This window comes from Thunnus maccoyii, chromosome 22 (assembly GCF_910596095.1).
Source record: "Thunnus maccoyii chromosome 22, fThuMac1.1, whole genome shotgun sequence".
Lineage (NCBI taxonomy): Eukaryota > Metazoa > Chordata > Actinopteri > Scombriformes > Scombridae > Thunnus > Thunnus maccoyii.
Window position 1 is genome coordinate 7586667 of NC_056554.1, and position 21638 is coordinate 7608304.

Below are 21638 nucleotides of genomic sequence, written 5' to 3' on the forward strand. Positions count from 1 at the left end.
TTGAGCACCTGAAGGCAGCACGAAAGCTCCAGCGATGTAGAGCGCAGGAGAGGTGGAGAAGGAGGTGGAGGCTGATCGGGGAGAAGCATGAAGAATAGACCCGGTGTCTAAGCTGACAGACGGGGAGAGCATCTCGTCTTCCCTCGCTCTTTAGGGGCCGACTGGAAGCGGAGGGAGGCAGCGGGGCTGAGGACATGATGGAGGAGAAGAAGCAGTTTCTTTGCGGGGTGGTGGAAGGTAAGAGCGGCCGACTTCATAACTGACCTGTCAGATCATGTGATTTTTCTTGTCTTGGGGAGATGATTATGAATAGACCTCCGTTTGACCTATATTTGTATTAGCGCCGTTTTCTCACCTTCTGTCGGGGAGGAGGGGTGGGGAGTGGTAATATGTGTCTGAACACCAACGTAGGTATGATATACAATAAATGTCTCTATGAGATGATGTGGTGGTGATCAGTCAGGCTTGAAGTGGAGATCAAAGAGCAGAGGCTGAAAAGCATGCAGTAATGTCTGGTTCAAAGGCTGCAGGCTAAGAAAAGGAAATACACTGATGATGATGATGATGGAGATGATGATGATAATAACCATGGTCATGATGATTAAGGTGGTTATGGTGATAAAGATGGTGATGGTGATTTAAGATTGGGATGATGTTGGGATTAGATGAAAGTGATGATGATGCTGGAAATGCTTTTACAGGATGGGAGGAGGAAGACTGTTGTTATGATGATGCTGATGAAGAAGATGATGATAATGGTGGTCATGATCATGATGATGTGAAAATCTTGACAATGATATTATTGGGAAAGATAATGATGTGGATGATGGTGGCGGTCATGATGATGATGATAATGTTTGTGAGGATGAAGATGACAATGAAAGGAAATAATAAGAGGGCTTTACTGTAAAGATGCTGATGAAGAGTAGTAATAATAGGAGATGATGAAGAGGATAATGGTGATTATAGTTGTAATGATGAGGATAATGAGGATAAGGATGATGAAGAGGAGAGGAGAACCACAACAGAATCAGTGGTGAAAATGCTGTTAATGAGGTTATTACTGCAGTTTCTCAAATCTGTCTCTAATTGTTTGATGAAAATATAGACCCTGAAAATAAACCAAAAATATCGTTCATGTGACCAGACAACAATAATAACAATCCATATGCATTAAATAATGTTCTGTCATCTGACAGATAGTGAGAACAGGTGTTTACCCACATCTGTCATTCATTATTTTACTTATCTGTAAAGCTAATCACACAAATATTGTTGTCTTTGGCATACAGTATCTGTGTCATCAAATGACTACGAGGACAATAAATTGATTTAAAAAGTAACATTTGTTTTTCTAGTTGTTTGTTATTGTTGTGCAGTTGTGATACCTCATTACATTGTGATCAGTATAATCATCAAAGAGATTATATGACCTCACGTGATCACAAAGATTACAGAAAGAGTCTTCTCAACACTGCTGGTAAGAACTAGGGCTGCAACTAATGATCATTTTCATTATTGATTAATTGTTTTGTCCACAAAAACATCAGAAAATAGTGAAAAATGCTTATTATAATTTCCCACAGTCCATGGTGGCGCCTTCAAAAGTCCAAAATCCAAAGATATTTGGATATAAGTTTACTATCATGTATGCCGAAGAAAAGCATCACATTCTCACATTTGAGAAGCTGGGACCAGCAAATGTTTGGCATTTACAGTGACTAAAATGATTTATCAATTATTAAAATAGTCTAAACAATCTAACTGACTAATCAAGTAATCGACTAATTGTTACAGCTCCAATAAGAACTTATACCGTATACTGCTGAGATGATGTGAAAACATGTTTGTCATCTCTGTCTGTTTCTCTGGTGTCTCAACTTTCCGCCTCTATGAATATTGCCTGTTCTAGTATTGCAGCACGTTGCAATGTGTTTATTGTGGATTTTCATTTTGCTGTAATAATAAAAATGTGACACATCATGCAGCTTCAGCTCCATCTCACACTTGATTACTAATTCTTAGACCTGTGTTTTTCTCTGCCCCATGTGGTGGCATCCAGCAGAGTAGATAATTGGTTCAGGCTTTGTGGGGAGCACTCTGCAGGATGGACATGCACATTCACAGGTAGACATGCACATGCACACATGTGCACAAAAACACACACTCCCTATGGGCATGCAGGAGAAAACAGTCCGGATTGTAAGTCGATCCGATTTCTTCTATGACCCACTTACTGTACACACATACATGTGCACGCACACACACACACACACACACACACATTACAGACTTATTCAGAAAACACAAAGGAGGGAGAGGGACACTGGAGATGCTCCCGTTTCTAAAAATAGCAAATGTGATGGAGAGTGTATAGCTGGAGATGAATTATGCCTCTGCCAAACACAGAGGGGATGGGACTAAGTAAGCACTGGAAGAGCTGGTAACTGTCCAGTTTATGATTAATCACTGCATAGCTGGTAACTGAAAAACAGTACAGAGAACCATATGAAATGATATACGCTATGTTAAATCCAGTTTCAGAGCTTACACAGTGTACTTGCTTTCAGTTACTGCTCGCTGCTCAATATAAAAAGAAATGTCAGAAAGGATTTTTACAAACTGTCACAGTTTATGATAGTAAACAGAGCTGAAATTATTATAGAAGTGTGTCCCCTGCATGGCCTTGTAGAACTAATCACTACTATGAGAGGTGTTTCATTATGCCAGTGGTTATCTATACGTGAAGGTGTAGATTTATAGCTTTTACTTGCTGCTAATATGAAATATATTCAGTATGCTTATTTCATTTTTCTTTTCCCTCTACAGGTTTCTATGGGAGGCCTTGGTCTATGGATCAGAGGAAAGTTCTCTTTCAATGGTAAGTCTGTCACCACTCTTCCAAGAAACTAATTAACCTGGTGTGTGCAAGCCTGCATGCACTCCACACTTAATGTGTGAGCATATGTGTGTAAACCCGGTTAGAGGGGATGTTTTTTTGTTGTTGTTCTTCTTCCCATAAATAACATGAGCTCAGGAATCACTGACCTGACGCCTCTGGGCTAAACCCAGTTGCACGCCTGTATTTCAGTGCAAGCCAGACCTGAGAGAAATCACTGAGGCAGAATGACTTTATAGCAGAGGGCAGGCTCGTTCTCAGTCCAGAGGCTCAGCCATGGATGACAGGAGGGGGAGAAAGAGGGGAGGGCAGATACTGCATTTTGTGTTAGAGGGAGAAAGAGAAAGAGGATCAGAGATAGTCTTGGGAGCATTTGGTTCCAATGGTATGGTTTTTAGGGATGGCTCTGTCAGTTGGTCCGCCACTTTGGTCCAGATTGAAATGTCCTTCTCCAGAGAAATATATATCAGCATCTACCAGATGGATTGGCACAATTGTTTGTACAGGCATTCATAGTTGCCAGCTGATGTATCCTAACGACTTTAGTGATCCTCTGACATTTAGGTTTAAGGTGAAAGGCAGCAACAACTATTTGATGGATTGCCTTGACATTTGGTACAGACATTCATGTCCCCCTCAGGATGAATTGTAGTCACTTTGGTGATCCCTTAACCTTTCATCTAGCTAGCACCATCATCAGCTCAAATTTCTAACTAATCCAATACTTACTGTTTTACTTTTTACTTAAGTTTATGACTGAATACCTTTGAAACTAATTACAACTGCATCAGCCTCAGATGAACTTTGTGTTTAGTATTAAGTGGCAAATGTTAGCGTGCTAACAAGCTAAACTAAGATGGTGAACCTGAACGTGTCCATTATACGCGCTAAGCATCATTGTGAGCATGTCAACATGCTGATGTTAGCACCACTGTGCCGAAGTACAGCATCACAGAGTCGCTAGCATGGCTGTAGACTTTTGTTTTGAGGCTTATACCAATATTTTTAGTATTATTTATCTATTAACAATGTTCAATGTTAGCATGTCAGCAATATGAAAGAGAATTTCAATGTGACTTTTTGATGTCCATCTTAAAGTTTATAGATTTAAATGCACAAAAACAAAAGCATTAATTTCTTTTCATTTTATAAAACATTTGTGAGGGTTGAAAGGCTTCCTTGTACAGTTTAGATGATCATGGGTCATGGAAACTCTACAATAACATTAAAATTTAGTACCATGGTACTAAATGATAGTACAATTCAGTTTTCTTTGAACTGAAATCAGTATATTTATAGATATTTTATGTGTCCTTTTCACCTTTAGAGAGGGAAGATTTTATTGAGCCCATGTATGCTCTTTATTTAGCAAAATGTTTTTTTCCATGCAGCGACCTTCACTAGGACACCAGAGAGCTGCTCAGCACAACCACACTGTTAAGTTGGCCACAGAGTGTCGATACAGCGCCAGCTAAGTGCAGTAATAGACTCTCATTTTTGAATGAGACCTGGAAGCATCAGGACAACATAAAAAGTGTGCCATTTAAAACCAGATGGAATCAACATTCAAGATAATCAAATGTACTGTACATTATGAATTTTCTATTCCAGTTTCAAGGCAGTAGGCCAAGTCTTTGACTAAACAAGGCAAAGAAGGCAGCTCCATATTGAGTCTGCCACAGCAGCTCTCATTAACAGTTTCATCAGCTCACAAAGAGAGACAAGCTCTTTCAGCATGAATTAGCTTGCTTAGTGATTTCAATGACAGTGAACTACAGTAGAATACTAAAAGGTCATTTCTCCACTTAAAGCATCATAGTCCATGCATGAACATCAAAACACGAACATACCAGTGGTCAAACATTAATTTTTGCACAAATAAGAGACATGGCATTCCCTTTTTCATATGTATTCATATTATCCCATGTGTATACCTTGTACTTCGAAAGGACCCAATTAATTCTTGATAACATACAGTACAGTACATGTCTTACATATGAGTGGAACGACACAAGTCCCTGTTGGGAGCTGTGACACAGTTTTGTAGTTGAGCAGCCAATAGTAGCAGTCATCGGCATCCCCGGAGATTAAGTTGTTCCCTCTGCTGTCTGCTTTCCACAGCTCTTAAATATGCTTGCAGTTTGAGGTTGAGCTACACCAGATCATATCACATTGTTTTAATTCACATTTATGGTTTAATGGGTGTATAATCTTTGTGATAAAAACTATAATGTGTCCCTGAATGTGTGCCCAAATGTTGCATTTCAGGAAAAGCTGTGCATTTAAATTGATAAACCTTAAGATATTGAACAACAAAAGGTCACATTGACTTGACATTAATTCATTGATATTGCTGGCATGCTAACGTTGGATACTGAAGGTTGTTGCTAGATAAGTATTACTAAAAATACTGGATAGCATTAAAGCAAAAACAGTGTTGGCAGCTCTGTGAAGCTCTAGTGAAGCACAGTGATGCTTTGAGCTAAATGCTAACATCTGCAGGCTAACATAGTCACAATGACAATGCTAACATGCAGATGTTTAGCAAGTATAATGTTATTGTGTTCACCATCTTAGTTTAGTTTCTTAGCACGCTAACATTAATTAGCAGTAAAATTTTAGACAAGTTTAGAATTTGACCTTATGGCAGTAGATGAAAAGTTAAGAAATCACCAAAGTTATTACAATTCTTCTTCAGTGGGACATGAACATGTGTACCAGATTTCATGGTAATCCATAGTTGTTGAGACATTTCACTCAAAACAACAAATAGGGGGGTTAAGATTCATCCTCTGTGGACCATGAATGTCTGCACCAAATGATAGTTGAGATATTTCAGCCTGGCCCATAGCAGATGACCGATCAACCCACCAACAGATTGATATTTCCATCCCTAGAGCCATGCTGCTAGTGTGGCGAAAAACTTAGATGTGCCCCTAAACATATGCCTAAATATTGAGTTTTCAGGTGAAAACAGCTGTGTAACAACTGGTCTTCCATGTGTAGTTTTGCAACTTTTTGTTTAACATCTACTTTTTGTATGATCGCTTGAATGTCTGCAGGAGACTATTTGGAAAGAAAAGTACCTCAGAAAGTATTTTGGTGGGTTCAACTGGAGGACATCAAAGCTTTGTGAGGAGATTATGAGGATGAATTTGACTTCCAAAACTTTGTCAGCGTAGCAGCAGCTGAGTGTGTAGGCTCCAGGTTTATTTATAGATCGGCTTTTTTTGGCTCAAGTGTGGGGTACGGGACAAATTCATAGCATTGCATAAGTTTGGCACAGTAGAGCTTTGGATGTGTGTGTGTGTTTGAGGGAGGTAGGTTGCAGCTTTGTGGAGGCGACTTACATACCATCTGTCCAGGAAATGAGGCAGAGAGAGAGTGAGAACACAGTCCACCCACAAATGACAAGAAAGACAAGAGCTGGTCCATTTCCAGCGAGAGCGAGAGAACAATATTCATGTGTTTATGTGCGTTTGTGTGAATGCATAGTCATGCAGATATTGTTTCACTCCTAGTACTATGCACTATTTATAATTCAAGAGGTCATTTCCTGTAACTTAGCCGGCCATGGAGCCCCACGATCGATACAGTGGATCTATTTTGTTGCTGCTTGTTGTTTTTTTTCCTCCTGCTGTCCTCACTTCACTCTCAGCTCTTAATCCCTGTCCCTCCTGGATTCCTACCTGACAAAGCTCAAGTTTTATTTGACATTTTGATCCTTAGACCATCATCTTGTGAAAGTAATGAATTTTACCTGAATTTAAACAGAATGTCAAGAATAAAACCAAATGTAAATCCAATTAAAATGTGAGTTACAGGGATATAGAGGAGTAAAATAACAGCTAAGGGACAAAAAATCTAATAATTACAAAAGAAGAAAAACAGATTTTGAAAATAATGATCTACTGTAAACTTGCACTTCAGTAACATCTCATCATGCCTTCTCTGTGTATCTATGTCTGTTTGTGCCAGGATGCAACGCTGGGGTTTGAACACCTACCTGTACGGTCCAAAAGATGACCTGAAACACAGATTGTTGTGGAGAGAAGTCTACTCTCCTGAAGAGGAGGGTAAGAACATCACTTCTATCCATCTATCCATCTGACTGACTGACTGCAGCCTAACTTGTTTCGCTTTCCTACTCCAGAACATTGTGTCTTCCATCAATGTGAAAAGTAATTGTCCCAAATATGAAATTGCCTTTTCGACATTATAGGTAGATTTATTTCTCGTTACCGTCCAGAAGGCATCAACAGTTTTCATGATGTTCATTATTAATTTTATTGTGCTCTGGAAGACGCCATGCCATTAGTCTGGAGGCCTGGTTGTTTACAGTCAAGCTGAATTTCCAAAGACAGACATAAAATGGAGATTAGAGAGAAACTTTAAAATGTTATGTGAAGAGTTTAGTAATGTTTATCACTCTCAGATATGATTGAGTAATTCAGCAAGTTCTGTTTCAAAATTTATTTCTCTCTCCTCTCCTCTTAGGTCAGTTGCGCACTCTCATAGCGGAGGCCCAGTCAAGGGGCCTGAGGTTTGTTTACGCCCTCTCTCCTGGTCAGGACATCGTCTTCTCCTCTTCCTGTGACCTGACACTACTCAAACGCAAGCTGAGACAGGTACAGTATATAATAAAACTGGGTACACCTCTGGTCAATATCACTAAAATGTTGAGTAATTACAAATCCTGTCCATTTAATACAGTTTTATTTGTTTTTAGACAAAACCTAAGAAGAATTAAGCCAATTCACTTAACAAACAGAATGTATGATGAAAGGTCAATATTTGAGATCAAACTGTAATAAAAGTCAGCACACTCTTTTATTTTTTAATATTTTGTGTGCCAGCCTTCATTTTTGATGACAGATTGGATCCTCCTGGGCAGAGATACCAGTCTTGCACAAATCTGTGGAGAGATGTTCTGCTGTCCTTCACTGATGATTCTTTTGAGCTGCTCTTTACTGGAGGGGATTTGTTGCTCTACCTTCTGTTTTAAAGGTGTTCTATTGGTTTCAGGTCAAGGGACATACTTGGCAAGGTCACGTTTTTTATTCTTTAAAAACTCTTATTTGATTTTTGCTGTGTGTTTGGGATCATTGTCATGTTGGAAAATTCCTCTCCTGCCAACCTTCTTCAGACTGGAAGTCATCTTTTCATTCAGTATTTGGGTATATAAACTTGCATTCATAGTGCCATCTATAAATGACATCTCCCCTTCACCTTTTGCCCTCATGTAGCCCCATATCAGCACACTCCCGCCTCCATGTTTCACGGTTGGCACTGTGATAGTCCTGGCCAGGTCCACGCCAAACATGCTGGACCCCATCTGACCCAAACAAATTTATTTTGCTTTCATCTGACCAAAGAATGTGCTGCCAGTATTCATCAGGCTTCCTTTCACGTTCTGGCAAAGTTTAATCTTGCAGTTTTGTGCCGTTTTGTGAGAAATGGTTTTCTTCTTGGACGTCATCCGTAGAGGTTGACTTCATGCCATGTCCTTCACTCTGTCTGAGCAGTCACTGAAACACCAATTTCCAAAGATAATCCTTGTGCCAAGTCAGAAGAACCTGCCCGTCTGTTTCTCAATGCAAGGTTGCGTAAAAGTGAATTGCGCATACCTTCTGAATTGTACCTTCTGTTATTGGCAGTATGGGTCCTCCTGTACCTCCTAACCACTGCTGCAACTGTGTTTTGGCTTCTGTTCAGTAGACTACTGATGATCTTGTACCCTCTCCCATCTTTATGAAGTCTCCCAATCTGGATTCTTACTTGTGGTGAAAGTTGTGGTGTTCAAAGGTTATTTTATAACCTTGTTCAGGCAATTAGTCTTAATTTTAAGTCACAGGTGTAATCATTTTTTGTATCAGTGATCACAGGTGTACTCACTTTCAGTACATTGAGGCTGTACTTTGAGGCCTATATATTTTCAATTTAGTCTATCTAACATGTTTGTTTTTAATTACAAATAAGATCAAATGCCCTACACTTCACCCTAAAAATACTACAATTATTGTAAGATGATATTATTTTGAACCATTTAACATTTGAATGATATTACACAGGGGTTTACTCAGTTTTGTTAGTGTATATACTGTATATAACACACAAATACTAACTGTAATGTGGCTTTTTATAGTTTGACCCTGTTTCTTTTTCTCTCTCATGTGTAACCTCACATCTCCCTCTCTCCAGGTATCAGACCTAGGTTGCCAGGCTTTTGCCATTCTGTTTGATGATATTGATCACTCCATGTGTCAGGCCGACAGCGAGGCCTTCTCTTCATTTGCTCATGCTCAGGTCACTGTAACAAATGAGATCTATCGGTTCTTGGGAGAACCGCCTGTCTTCCTCTTCTGTCCAACAGGTAAGAGTGCTAAACTGTGAAATGTACACATTGTGGCAGTGTTTAATGTCCGCCTGAAACTTGATGAAGCATCTCTTTTTCTCTCTTTGTAGAGTACTGTGGTTCTCTGTGTTCTCCCAGTGTATCTAAGTCTCCCTACCTGCAGACTGTTGGAGAGGATCTGCTGCCCAACATAACAGTAATATGGACAGGTGAGACACATGCCCAAATCTATAATTGATTAATTAACTGATTAAACTAATTGTAATTTATAAAAAATAAAATCACAAACGTCTTCCTCACTACTCTGTATAGCGTGGCAGAATCTTAAGGTACAGTTTCTTGTTTTCTGTTTTTTACTAAATCGCCTGCTTCATTAGTTGACCTGAAATTTCTCAGTTAATAACAGCACACATACTGGCAAACACACAGCTCGGCATGCACACATGCAAATACATTCAGGCACAAATCCACACAAAACCTCCTCCACAGACTAAAAAGCGATTTAGGTGCACAGCCACCTACACACATATGGAAGTACAGTAGAAACACACACGCATTATCGCCCACTCTCTTTTGGCTCATTTCTTGAAATATATTGCTTTAGCTCAAAAGATGTTCTATGGTAGTCTCTTTAAACATGTACCATGATAGTTACATTTTTATTGGTAATGTCACATTGTGGGATACAGCTTTTATTGTTTGATTTATTTATTGAATAGGACAGTGTGCAGTTTGAAACTGCATGCAAAATGTGCAAGAAAGCTGTTCAAGAAGTTATGTGTCATGAACATGTGGGCATCTTGTGACTCCTGACTGTCTGTTTAGTCAGAGAAAACATTTTTCTCCTGCATCACTCACAGTTTACGTAGTTATGTTGTGCTCTCAAAGCATGAGTACTTCATGATTATCAGACATCCATCTACATATTTACAGCACCAAAACTTAATATTTTGAGGGATTCAATGCAGTGGTCTGGAGGAGACAAACATACACCCATTATTATAAAGTCTCAGTGAATCTTAGTATATGAACCAAAAGAGGTAAACACTCCAAAGTTCATATACTCCTACTGCTCCAACATGCCTAATTTGAATGTGCCCTACATTGCCAGACAGGGAGAGAACAACTTGTACACTTCATTTTTCTGCTGTCTCCCTCTTATTTGGATGTGCTTCCCTCTGGTAAAGCTTGTTTCTCAAACCTTTATGCTGCCACTTGTCGACTTTTCCCTTCACTCTGGGCTCCACAGGCAGTAAGGTCATCTCCAGGAAGCTGTCTGTGGACTGCCTAGCTGAGGTGGAGTCTGTCCTCCAAAGGCCTCCAATCATCTGGGACAACTTGCACGCCAATGACTACGACTCCAGGCGTCTCTTCCTGGGTCCTTTCAAAGGCCGAGAGCCTCAGCTGAAGAGCCACCTGAGGGGCCTGCTGCTCAACCCCAACTGCGAGTTTGAAGCCAACTACATCCCACTGCATACACTGGGAAGCTGGAACAGAGCTGGAAAAGAGGAGAAGAAAGGTAAGAGGATCAGTGGGGGGAAGGCAAATGGAAGGAGGAAGTAGCAGTAATGAGCCAGGAGATGCCCCGAGTTAATAAACTAAAATTGGCTCTGCCAGAGTTGAGCCTTGTATAGTTAGTCCCAGTGCTTCTGGGAGAAATGTTAAATAAGCTTGTGTTGCTTGGCAACTTGCACGATTTCAACCACCAGGCACAATTTTAGTCAATATTACTTAACTAATTAATTATCTTGTTGGAATTAAAGTGGCATCTCTTGTCCTAGGCAAAGTTGTATGTGTATGTATGTGTAATAGCCCTTTCTTTACCTTAATTTAATGTTTGGTTAGTATTCATTGCATTTCATTTACTGTGACAGTAAAATACACAAGAATCCAGCCAGAGAGAGTGATAGGAAAAAAGGGAGGTAAGATGGGAAAATGTAGGAAGAGAAAACCACTGTAGCGTGTGACGTTGTTCTGAAGAGCGAGCAGGGAGGAAAGGTGGCGGTGGAGGAATAATTGTGTGGTGTGATGATGGAAGAAATGAGAAGAAGAGGAAGGACCTCTGAGGAGGAGAAACAAGGCTGGAGGAGAAACGGGCATTGAGGGAGGGGATGAGAAAAGAGATGAAGGGCAGGCCTGTGATGTGGATGGAAACGCAAGAGGAATTTTAATGATTACATGAGAAGGAGGGGGATGGGGTGTTTGTAGTCTGTAAGGCAATTACTGGATTCACTCTTTTTGTGTGAGAGGGGTCTAACTTTTTGATTTCTATTGCAGTCCAGATTGAAATAATCTAAAAAAAACTTTGTCTTCCTCTGGATGTGAATGAGGTGTAAGACTGTTATTATGTTTAACATTTAAGCATAGAGATAACGTTGGTCATTTTTAACATTTGACACTTCAGAACAGCCTTTGTTGATGTATAGTAACTTATATACAGTATCTGGGCTCATTTTGTTGTTTGGTGCTGTATTTCTTTATTCCCACAGATCACTTTCCAAACAGAGACATGACATAATATTCCAGTACAGCAGCAAAAAATGTAATGTAAAACAGCAATTGTAGATGTAAAGTTTTCGTTTTAGCCCTGTAGGAACAAGGAATAATATATACTCTTTCAGTTGCTTCAAAAGACAAGAAAACACATGTTGTTGTTTGTGCTCTAGATGAGGAGTGTGAGTACTGTCCTGATAGAGCTCTGTCTCTTGCACTACACGACTGGATGGAAGAACTCAACCAACCACTACAAGCAGGTAAATAAATAATAACAGTATGATTTGGTGCTGTGCTCATGCATATATGTGTGTTTCAGTGCTAACCTGCTTTGTTACATTAATGAGCTGTGATTGGATCATTGAAATTGATTCAAACCTGAACTGCCTTTTTTTTTCAGTGCACTGTTGAGTGCAAACTGAAAATGTGAAGGTTGCTTGTCAATAAAAAAAAACAATGCTATTTCCTCATCACAGGTCGACAGAGTGCACGAGCAGATCAGCGCACTTCTGCCCCAACATCACGCTGCAAAACCCCTGACAGATCTGACTGCCCTTCCACCTTTAGAGGGAACTCTACTGTGGCCAAACTCCCTGTCTTCCCCCTCAACTCCAGCTCACCCCCTCCCTCACCCACTAAGGTCAAAGGGGAGAGGGAGGGACGAGAGGGGGAGAAGAAGAGGCCAAACCAGCCCTCTCAACCCAACCACTCAGCTCTGGGATCCAGACCTGGAGCACCCTCAGGTGTAGGCCGGGGACAGAAGGCCCAGGGTCGGGGGCAAAGTGGTGGTAAGGGCCAACTAAGCGAGTCCCAGGTGCGGCTGCTGGTTGGTCTTCATTATCTGCCCCACGAGCATGGCCCGTCAGCCCAGAAACTGCTGCAGGATCTGACCTGGTTGAAAACAAACTGCCACGTGGTCAGCGCTAATAGCAAGAAGGCCCTGCCTCAGAAGGTCAGAGAGTGTTTGATGTGGCTATCTTTTTGATGAAATTTGAATTTGACCTTTTCGTTACCAATAGAAAGTAAAAAACTGAACTGTCACTGATGATTACATCAACCTCTACAGCCTAGAGAGTGGTGTATGTGAGAGCTTTGTACACACCATAGCAGCTATGACCTTGTTGTGTACATGTATCTATATCCCCAGGTTGATGAGTGGCGTGGCCGTGCCTCCAGGTTCCTGTCCCTCTGTGAAGACATAGCGCAGCTCCACTGCAGCGTGGTGGGTGGTGCCAACAGGGCAGTGCTCTATGACCTTTACCCTTATGTGTGGGACCTGAGGAACACAGCGCTAGTGGCAAAGGCTTTCATATGCTGGCTCGGTGAGGACAGAGAGATGGAAGCAGGAAATACAGGAATACACTTTGTCAAAATGTGTTGTTCTGTATTGTTCTGTATTCTGTATTGTGTAGAAATACCATAGACTGTAAAAAATATGGACGTAGTCACCGTGACGTCACCCGTTGGTTTGCGAACTGCTGTTTTGAAGTCTCGGCTGCGGTTGAATAGTCTTTTTTTGCTTAGGAAGGTTCCTAACTGAGTGAAATGACTCGGAAGTATCTAAGTGGCAGCCATGATAAGAGCTGGTCGAAATTCTCTAACTGCTAAGGAGAGGTGAATTCTCCTTCACATTTTTCCTTGACCTCGTGACGTTTTCCATCGAGGTTAAGGAAAGTGGTTAGGAAAAGACAATAGGAGGGACTTTTCAACCGCAGCCCTCGGGTGCATTGATGTAAAAAGAGTATATTAAGTGTATAAAGAGTTCTCTTTATACATCCATGCTCGAGTATAGCGATTTGACCATCGCTGTCTTGGATTTGGCCGTCGCCATGTTTGATTTTTGCAGCCAGAAGTGACCATATTTGGACGAGAGGGTGGAGTTGACCATAGCGCTAGCTGCTAGTTTGGTTAGCACGATGCATTTACGAGCCATGGTTAACAGAGATAATGCTAATGCTAATTTTCGGTAGGGAAAAACAGGCCTAAAACCGTTAAAACGAAATTTACTCACCGGAAAAACTGATCATCCGACTCATTGATGGGTCTTTTATTACAACCAAACGCTGAACAAGACTTTTTTTAGGCGACAACAATGTTACAATTAACTTTAGTGAACTGAAAACACACTGTGACATAGCAGCAGCTACGCCCATACGCAATGGTTACGTTACGTAAGCAAGTCGCCACCACGGCGATAACGACGCCACGGTGGCGACTTGTCAATCACAACGTAGCCACGCCCTAAAGCATACCCCGCTTTATTGTGTATTTTACTCTAAATGGGACCATAATTTTCAAAATGAACACCATGCTACATTGAAGAAGACTTGAAACTAGCAATTGAGACCATAAAGTCATCAGGAAACAGTTTACTGAGGTAATAAATCAAGTGAGAAGTTGGGTCATTTTCACAAAGACTTCCATACAATCGGACTTCTTTTTGCAGCCAGTGGAGTCGCCCCCTGCTGGCCATTAGAAAGAATGCAGGTTTTTGGCACTTCCGCATTGGCTTCATTTTTCAGCCCCGGAGGTTGCCGCTTGAGAAATACTTAGTATAGTATAGTGTAGTGTAGGATAGTAAAGTGTAGTATAGTATAATATAGAACAGGATAATTTAGTATTGCAATTTTTAGTATAGTATAGTATCGTATAGTATAGTATAGTAGTCTGTGGTATAGTAGTGTATAGTAGTGTATAGTAAAGAATTGTAAAGAATAGTATAGTATAATACAGTGTAGTATAGTATTGTTTATTGTTTTGTTTATTGTTTATTATTTTATTAGGATCCCTATTAGCTTCCAATTTAGTATATATAGTATAGTATAGTATAGTTCAGTATAGTATAGTATAGTATAATTTAGTATTGTAATTTATTGTAGTGTTGTATAGTTTAGTATAGTATATTGTAGTATATTGTAGTATAGTATAGTATATTAAAGATATTCTTGTGTCAGAAAGAGGACAAAGGATATTTAAAAAGGTTCTGTAGATTATTATGGAGTTACTGTCTCATTTTAATGACGCTGTCTCTTTCCTTACTCTCCACACCACCCACTCATCATCAGAGGGACGTGTGTTGAGTGACAGCTCCACACTGGGCTCTTGGAAGAATTGCTTTCATTGTGAGTAGGCATGACCTTTTGACTCTTTGTCTTCCTGTCTATGAAATAACTAACTACAAGCAGCCACTGCTGTGCAAATTGTTTCTATCAAAAGTTAATTCAGTCTGAAAAATTGCCACCTAACATTCAGTCATTTTTCTCAGTCCTAGCTCAATAAAGTACAGCTGAGAACGGTGCAGTGAGGACTGAAACACCAGTTATGCTTCAAATATTTATGGCACCAGCATAACGACTGAAAAGTAAATTAATTTCTGCCAACATCTCTTGAGAAGCTGAAATGCTGTAAAACACTGAACTTTTTTGCTGGCATTAATATTTAACGCTGGTTAAAATGTGCTGGACCATTTTCCATCTGCACTGACAACTTTCCTGGAATTTCATTGGCCCTAACTTCATGATGTCACCAGACTCACATATGATTCTTGTTTGTGGTAGGGTGTGGGAAGACCACAGGGGCAGACGTACTGGGAGTGGAGTCAGAGCCATGGGTGTTCAAGGGGGGCGTGTCTGGGGAGGTGCAGGTAGGGTGTGCTTCATTATATTATGTGACTTGTTAGTGTAATCTTTTCATAACCGACACTTATGTGCATGTATGTGTTTTGTGCGTGTGTTGTGCATGTGTTGTATGTAGATGCTTCTCCCAATAGGCAGCAGCAGTGAACTCTTCACTCACCCTCCTCCTCTCTTCCCTACCTCGCGTCTCTACAACATCAGGCCCTATCACAGCAAGGACAAGGTAGGAGAAGTCACACCCACGCACATTGTGTTTCTAACATTATGCAAGCGTTCCCACTAGTCACAGAATTCATGGAAACAGATAGAAAAAGTCTGGAAATGTGAACAGTTACCTAGTGAAGTCTGGAATATGTGTGTATTTTATAAAGAAGTCACTTTAAGTTTTTACTTGCACATCATATACAATCACTCCATCAACTGCAAATCTGTGGTTTAGCTGCCGTGCAAACCACAATGTAAAGAAAAATGTAGAAAAACGAGCTGGAAGCAAAGCAGGAGGGAAGAGAGTTTTACAGTAAGGTCATGGAGATGCTCTGACTTAGAGATGGAAAGTCATGTAAAATTTATAGATTTTTCAATGAGTGCTACAGAACGAAACATACATTGAGATATGTTGCGAAACTAAGGAAAGAGGTTTTTTTTTTTTTTTTTGGAGGATCTTGGTTGTTAAGTCACCAGTTTATTTTTAGTTAATCACTGGGAAAAATCACGTGTGTGGAGGGAAACACATGGCCTAGTAGAGTGGGACACGAAATCACAGCTACCTCTCAACATGGTAAGAATTTTTGAATTATTTTTTGCATCTTTTGTGTTTGTGAAGGTGGAATTGTATCGGATGGTGCGCCAACTTCACCTGAGGACTCAGGGTGGCCAAGAGTCCACTGCTGCTCATCCAGATGTCATAGGAGACAGGTGTGTGTTTGAGAGTGAGAAAAGCAAAGAGGCGATAGAGTAACCTTCTGGACCTCAAGAGATTTCCACAATGAACTTCTATCATGTTCAAATGTATGTATATTTCTCTTTTTACATGTATCTTTTCATTCTGCTAGATGTCTCGGACCATGCCTGGCATTGTGCCCTGAGTACAGCTTCATCCTGGAGGATGAGCTGGGTGTGTGTGGCTGTGTATTGGGCATCTTGGATGTTCGATCTTTTGCCAAGCGTTGTCAGGCCAGCTGGCTGCCTGCCATGAGGGATAAATACCCACCCAAAGGGGGCAACGCACACTCCAACACACAAGTAAGTAAACATGTGCATGTTATGGAGTAGAAGAAGTCAGTTAAACAAACATTCTGTCATGCTGAAGGGAACAGAAATGTAACCTTGTTACACACAGACAGACGCAACCTTGAGACACGAAAGTTTGTGGACACACAACACACAGACTCATACACATAAATGTAGCAGATCAGTACCTGCAGTCACACCATCTGGATCACTCTGGGATGGATAAATACCCACTGGGAAGTGGTAGGCACACACAGGTAAACAAAGCAAATCACACACACACACACACACACACATACACACACACACACACACACACACACACACACACACACACACACATACACACACACACACACAGACAGACACAGGCAGGGACAGTCAGCCTGTGACATCTGTGGAGGATTTAGCTTCCTCTTCACTGCCCACTCTGTGCGTCACGGCACGCATCAACAGTCCCTCTCTGGATGACTAGCATTGACACCACAGTCACAGGTGTATGATGGTAGAAAAATCCAATTTACTGTTAATCCACTTCAAATTGGCCAAATAAAAAGTTGGAAAGGGTTTGATTATCTATTCCTGCTTTATTGCACATAATAACATAACACTAGTATCACCCTGCATTAGATAGATGACTCTGCCTTAATATGTATTTTATAACCTGAAAGCTCAATAGCTAGAGAAAAACATCACTTTTATGATGATGAAGTCAGCTATTTCCTTGCCAGAAAAATAAATGCTTGCTACCAGCTGCCCAGACAGGAAGCTCATTAGAAGAAACATGGAGGTCTATCTATAAAATGAAAGCTGCTGATACAGTGGAGACACTGCTCATATTACAAGGCAATAAATGTTTACTCAAAAAGCATTTGAGAAAAAATATGAATTCACCCCGCCACAAAAATACACTGTCTGTTTCTTTGTCATTGCTGGGTAACTTGAAGGTACACTGGTCTACAGTCAGTCAAATTCGGCTTATTAGGGACATCCAGTGGTAGCTGTAGGCAACTGCAACAACTTACTGTAGGAGTCACAACCATTTAAGATACATATGACACAGTTAACTTTCAGGATCTGTGCCTCATCAGCAAAACATTGTGAGAATGTCCTCGTTTCTCTGCTTTCCTTCTGTGTAGGACCTGATCCAGTTGATGGAGGAGGACCAGGGAGAGTACCCAGACTCGCTGCTCTATCACTTCCCCTCCCAGCTGCGACTGGATGCCCTGCCTGAGCTGGTGGACATCAGCGTCAGCCGCACCCTGCTCACCGCCCTCCTCACTGCACTCAAGGCCAACGGTAAGGGCGGAGTGTTGAGTGTGTCAGAAAAATGAAAATATTTATTTGCCTGTCTGTGCAGGAGTTGATATTAATCCTGAATGTTGAAATCTACATTTGTTCAACTTTTAATGGCTGTGTGTATGACTGTGTATGTGTGTGTGTGTGTGTGTGTGTGTGTAGGTTCTCAGGGTGTGTTCTGCGAGGTGCAGCCCACAGACCGTCAGAGGCTGGAGTTCTTGACGAAACTGGGCTTCCTTGAGATCCTCAGAGGGGAAGCCAGGAGCAGAGAGGGCGTGGTGCTCGGGAGGCTGCTCTGAACACGAACACATACACATGCTCATATGCACACACACAGTCACACACAGACACCCAAATACTCACACACATATACACACCATCAGAAACATGTCAGGACACTTGCATCCCTACAGTAGATACACAGAGGCACTTACACAACAACACTACGTACACCAAAAGATGTTAAAAACACAGTATGTAGAGTACAGCGTAGCGACAGCTAAGCTTTGCAAAGAGGCGGGATCTGTATTTTCTTCGTCAAGAGAGAAACCTTTAAGGGACAATCCTGGATTCCTTTGAGTCGGTGTGGCAGTAATGAGGATGAACCCAGAGATTTCTGGAGGATTTACAAAATATAAAATAAGCTTTGAGTTGAAACCTTCAGCAGAGCTGTGCTAATCTTTCCCGGATTCCCGCCCTGGTTGAGGATTACAAGGGTTAGTCAAATTTCAAGGAAGTCAACAACAGAGTAGATTGAGATGGGAGCAGAGTGCTTGATGACAGCAGCTAGAGAGTTTTTGACATTCACACACATGTGCTTTAGCTATAAACAGCTATAAACAGAATAGCTATACACATGTGCAAAAGGTGTGTAATAACTTAGACCATCTTCATCATCATTAAATGATCAGTTGAAAAATTGAAAATGTATTAGACTACTTATGGGTGTAGAATTAAAAAAGAGGGCCTTGAAAACCTATTTTCTCAATCAGCTTCTTATTACGAGTGATGGGATCTTACATCAATACAACATTTTCTGCCAAAGTTACAACAGCTTTGGTCATTTTTCATGGGCTTTTGCTGTATTATTGTTCTTGTTTGTGCTCTGTTCACTGGTTAGAAGTGAGCAGGACCCTGTTGGAAAAGGTAACATCACAAATTGCTGTGCAATCAATCAGGATTTAGCAATATTTCAATCAATATCTGGCAGTTGTTGGATGTTTTGGCCACTGTCAATCAAATATGATCAAACTACATGCTCTACAGCAGTCCTAATGAGGCAAATAAGCTCAGTGAGTGTTAAACTCTAATCTTTACATTAAGTGTAATAGCGAAATACTTTCAATTTGAAACCATGTTTTCAGGAGCTTTAAAGCTGCTTATGAGAATTAACAGTCCAGGACATGAGGCTTGTTTATGTGTATTACAGGAAGCAGCAGAGTTGCTGATATTGAAATGACCATGTGGAGTTTCTGACCATTAGTAATGTTTTTACAAGTGGGTCCATGTTTTGTTTGTATCGCTCACGCAGGCGGTGTGATTTATATCCTGCCAATGGTTTCACACTATTCTTTTGATTGACAAGTGGTGGCGGTAATGTGCCAACAAACATGGCAATACTCCAACAAAGGCAGTGAAGAAGACTGCTGGCTAGCAAACTTGGGTGTAAAGAATGCATGATTTAAAGTACTGTATTAAAAAAAATATTTTGCAAATTTAGAAATATTTTCTAAGCAGGGAAATGCATTCAATATGTTTGTTAGACCAAGATCAAGGATACATACATACTTCAACCATCTGCCCTGCTGAAGTGTCCTTAAATAGGGCACTAAACCCTAAACGATCCTCAGAGCTGATGCTCCTAGTTGACCTTTACTCCTGACCTACCTGGACGGAGTAAGATCTTAACTTTTCTGTTTGGGTTGACATAAAACAATCCCCTGCTCACCAACGCCACAACTAAACTGCTGTTAAACTGTTGATCTTGTGCTCTGCTCCCACAGCTTTATTCATGAACAGTGATTTTTGCTTTCTTAAAAAGATAGGATGTTATTTTCTAGCTCCTGTCCTGTTGATTCAGTAGAGTCTGCTAACAGTAGGCCAGACCCAGGCACGGCGTCACTGTTTACACTTGCTTAGTTTAGATGAATGTTTACATGCATGAAGAAAAATACATTGTGTGGCTGTTCACAAAGTAGGATTACATGTATACTGACATTGACATAAACATATAATTATAATTTCAATGAAATGCTCCAACATGGCAACATTAACAAAGATATTTTTATTGGAATTTTTTCCAGCCATTATAGCTGTTAAGTCTTAGGAGAAAACATAAAAACAAAATGCAAGTGCATGCATGCTAAAATTCATTAGAAACAGCAAAAATCATCAAGTTGTTCAGATTTCTGTGAATAAAAAACAATCATGCTGACACATATGTTACATAAAACACACATACACACATACAGACACACTTACACACACTTATCTGAAGTTTACACTGGGTTTAATTGGATATAATAAATACCTCTCCCTCATTTCACATCATTTACAGCTTACAGTTGTTAGATACTGTAAACATCACCAGTGTGTGTGTGTGCGTCAGTATGTGTGTGTATACTTTGTACTTGGTGTATGTGTGTGTGTCTGTGCGTGTCTGTCCAAAATACCATTTAAGACAGCTTTGTCATTCTGCCTTCATTCTGAAACATGTTGAACACATACATACAAGTAAGCATTCACATATAAACACATGCGCACACACCTAGAAACATACAACACACACACATACACACACACAGTCATGCTAAAAGAAGCACAACAGCACTCACAATCAAATCTTCAACTGAAAGTACGTAGAACTACGAATGTTCATTTTTTTGTAATGCAGCTTAAAAAAAAAGACACAACTACTGTTTGTGCAACTATCTATATTTATACTTTTGTTCTTTTTTTATAATTATGCTCTATCAATCACAGACTGAAAGGCACTTTTGTATGTTTCATCTTATTACTAACCTCATCACCATTGTCTGTGAGGAAGTTCATGATAAGATGATAATCTCGTCCCAGAACTGAAAATCTTGTAGGCAAAAAATCCTAAAAGCAATGAGATAGAAATGCATGATGTAAAGAAATGTTTTAGAAAAGATGTCATTGTTTGTGGCAGAATGTCTTGTATTGGAAAAAAAAAATCCTTTTTAAATTTTTTTAATCTCATACTACAGTTTACGGTGTGCACATTTAAAAATGTGTGTGTGAATGTTGGCATGTGTGTGTTTGGGAATAGAGATGGTAAATATACATAAAAATAATCTACACAGGCAACGTGAAGCACTGTGAAAAAAAGTCTGATTAAAGAACCACATCTAAATACTTCACTTTTTCCATATAAGATCATTTAAAAATAACAATAACAATAATTCAAACAGTTGCCTTTAACCTCCTGGCCTAAGCAGCTGACCACTCCGTCCATTTCAGAAACACATTACCTGTCGTCTGTGTGTTCTCATTGTCTCACTGTCTGCCTGCACTGAGGTACATGTACAGTATGTTTTTACAGTGGAGTGCTTTATGTAGTAAGTCCATACAGGGTATCGGAGGGGTGAAAAAATAATTACTGTAGAATTCAGTCTGTGTTTTTATTGACAATAACAGTAAAACTGTCATTTTAACAAGTGATTTTATTGAACTGACTTGATTTCATGCCTATTAAAAGAAGTTT

The 21638-nt window shown here is 40.2% G+C and overlaps 1 protein-coding gene across 2 annotated transcripts; it reads left to right on the plus strand.

Moving 5' to 3' along the window:
* si:dkey-183c6.8 (protein O-GlcNAcase) lies at nucleotides 1–21615 on the plus strand. Of its 2 annotated transcripts, XM_042401447.1 has the most exons (17): nucleotides 1–237; nucleotides 2830–2881; nucleotides 6878–6975; nucleotides 7397–7527; nucleotides 9101–9272; nucleotides 9365–9463; nucleotides 10504–10773; nucleotides 11921–12007; nucleotides 12224–12699; nucleotides 12895–13069; nucleotides 14813–14869; nucleotides 15305–15390; nucleotides 15501–15605; nucleotides 16206–16297; nucleotides 16435–16624; nucleotides 17752–17911; nucleotides 18074–21615. In XM_042401447.1, the coding sequence occupies exons 1-17, from the start codon at nucleotides 195–197 to the stop codon at nucleotides 18208–18210; spliced, it is 2430 nt and encodes an 809-aa protein (XP_042257381.1). In that variant the 5' UTR covers nucleotides 1–194; the 3' UTR covers nucleotides 18211–21615. The 2 variants fall into 2 exon arrangements, with proteins under 2 accessions (XP_042257381.1, XP_042257382.1); XM_042401448.1 differs by lacking the exons at nucleotides 1–237; nucleotides 2830–2881 and adding an exon at nucleotides 5686–6372.
* The last annotated feature ends 23 nt before the right edge of the window (nucleotides 21616–21638 follow it).

Coding starts and splice junctions, on each gene's coding strand:
- si:dkey-183c6.8 (XM_042401447.1), top strand. CDS start 195: ATGATGGAGGAGAAGAAGCAGTTTCTTTGCGGGGTGGTGGAAG. Junction 2,882..6,877: donor AGGAAAGTTCTCTTTCAATG/GTAAGTCTGTCA, acceptor TGTTTGTGCCAG/GATGCAACGCTGGGGTTTGA. Junction 13,070..14,812: donor GGCTTTCATATGCTGGCTCG/GTGAGGACAGAG, acceptor ACTCATCATCAG/AGGGACGTGTGTTGAGTGAC.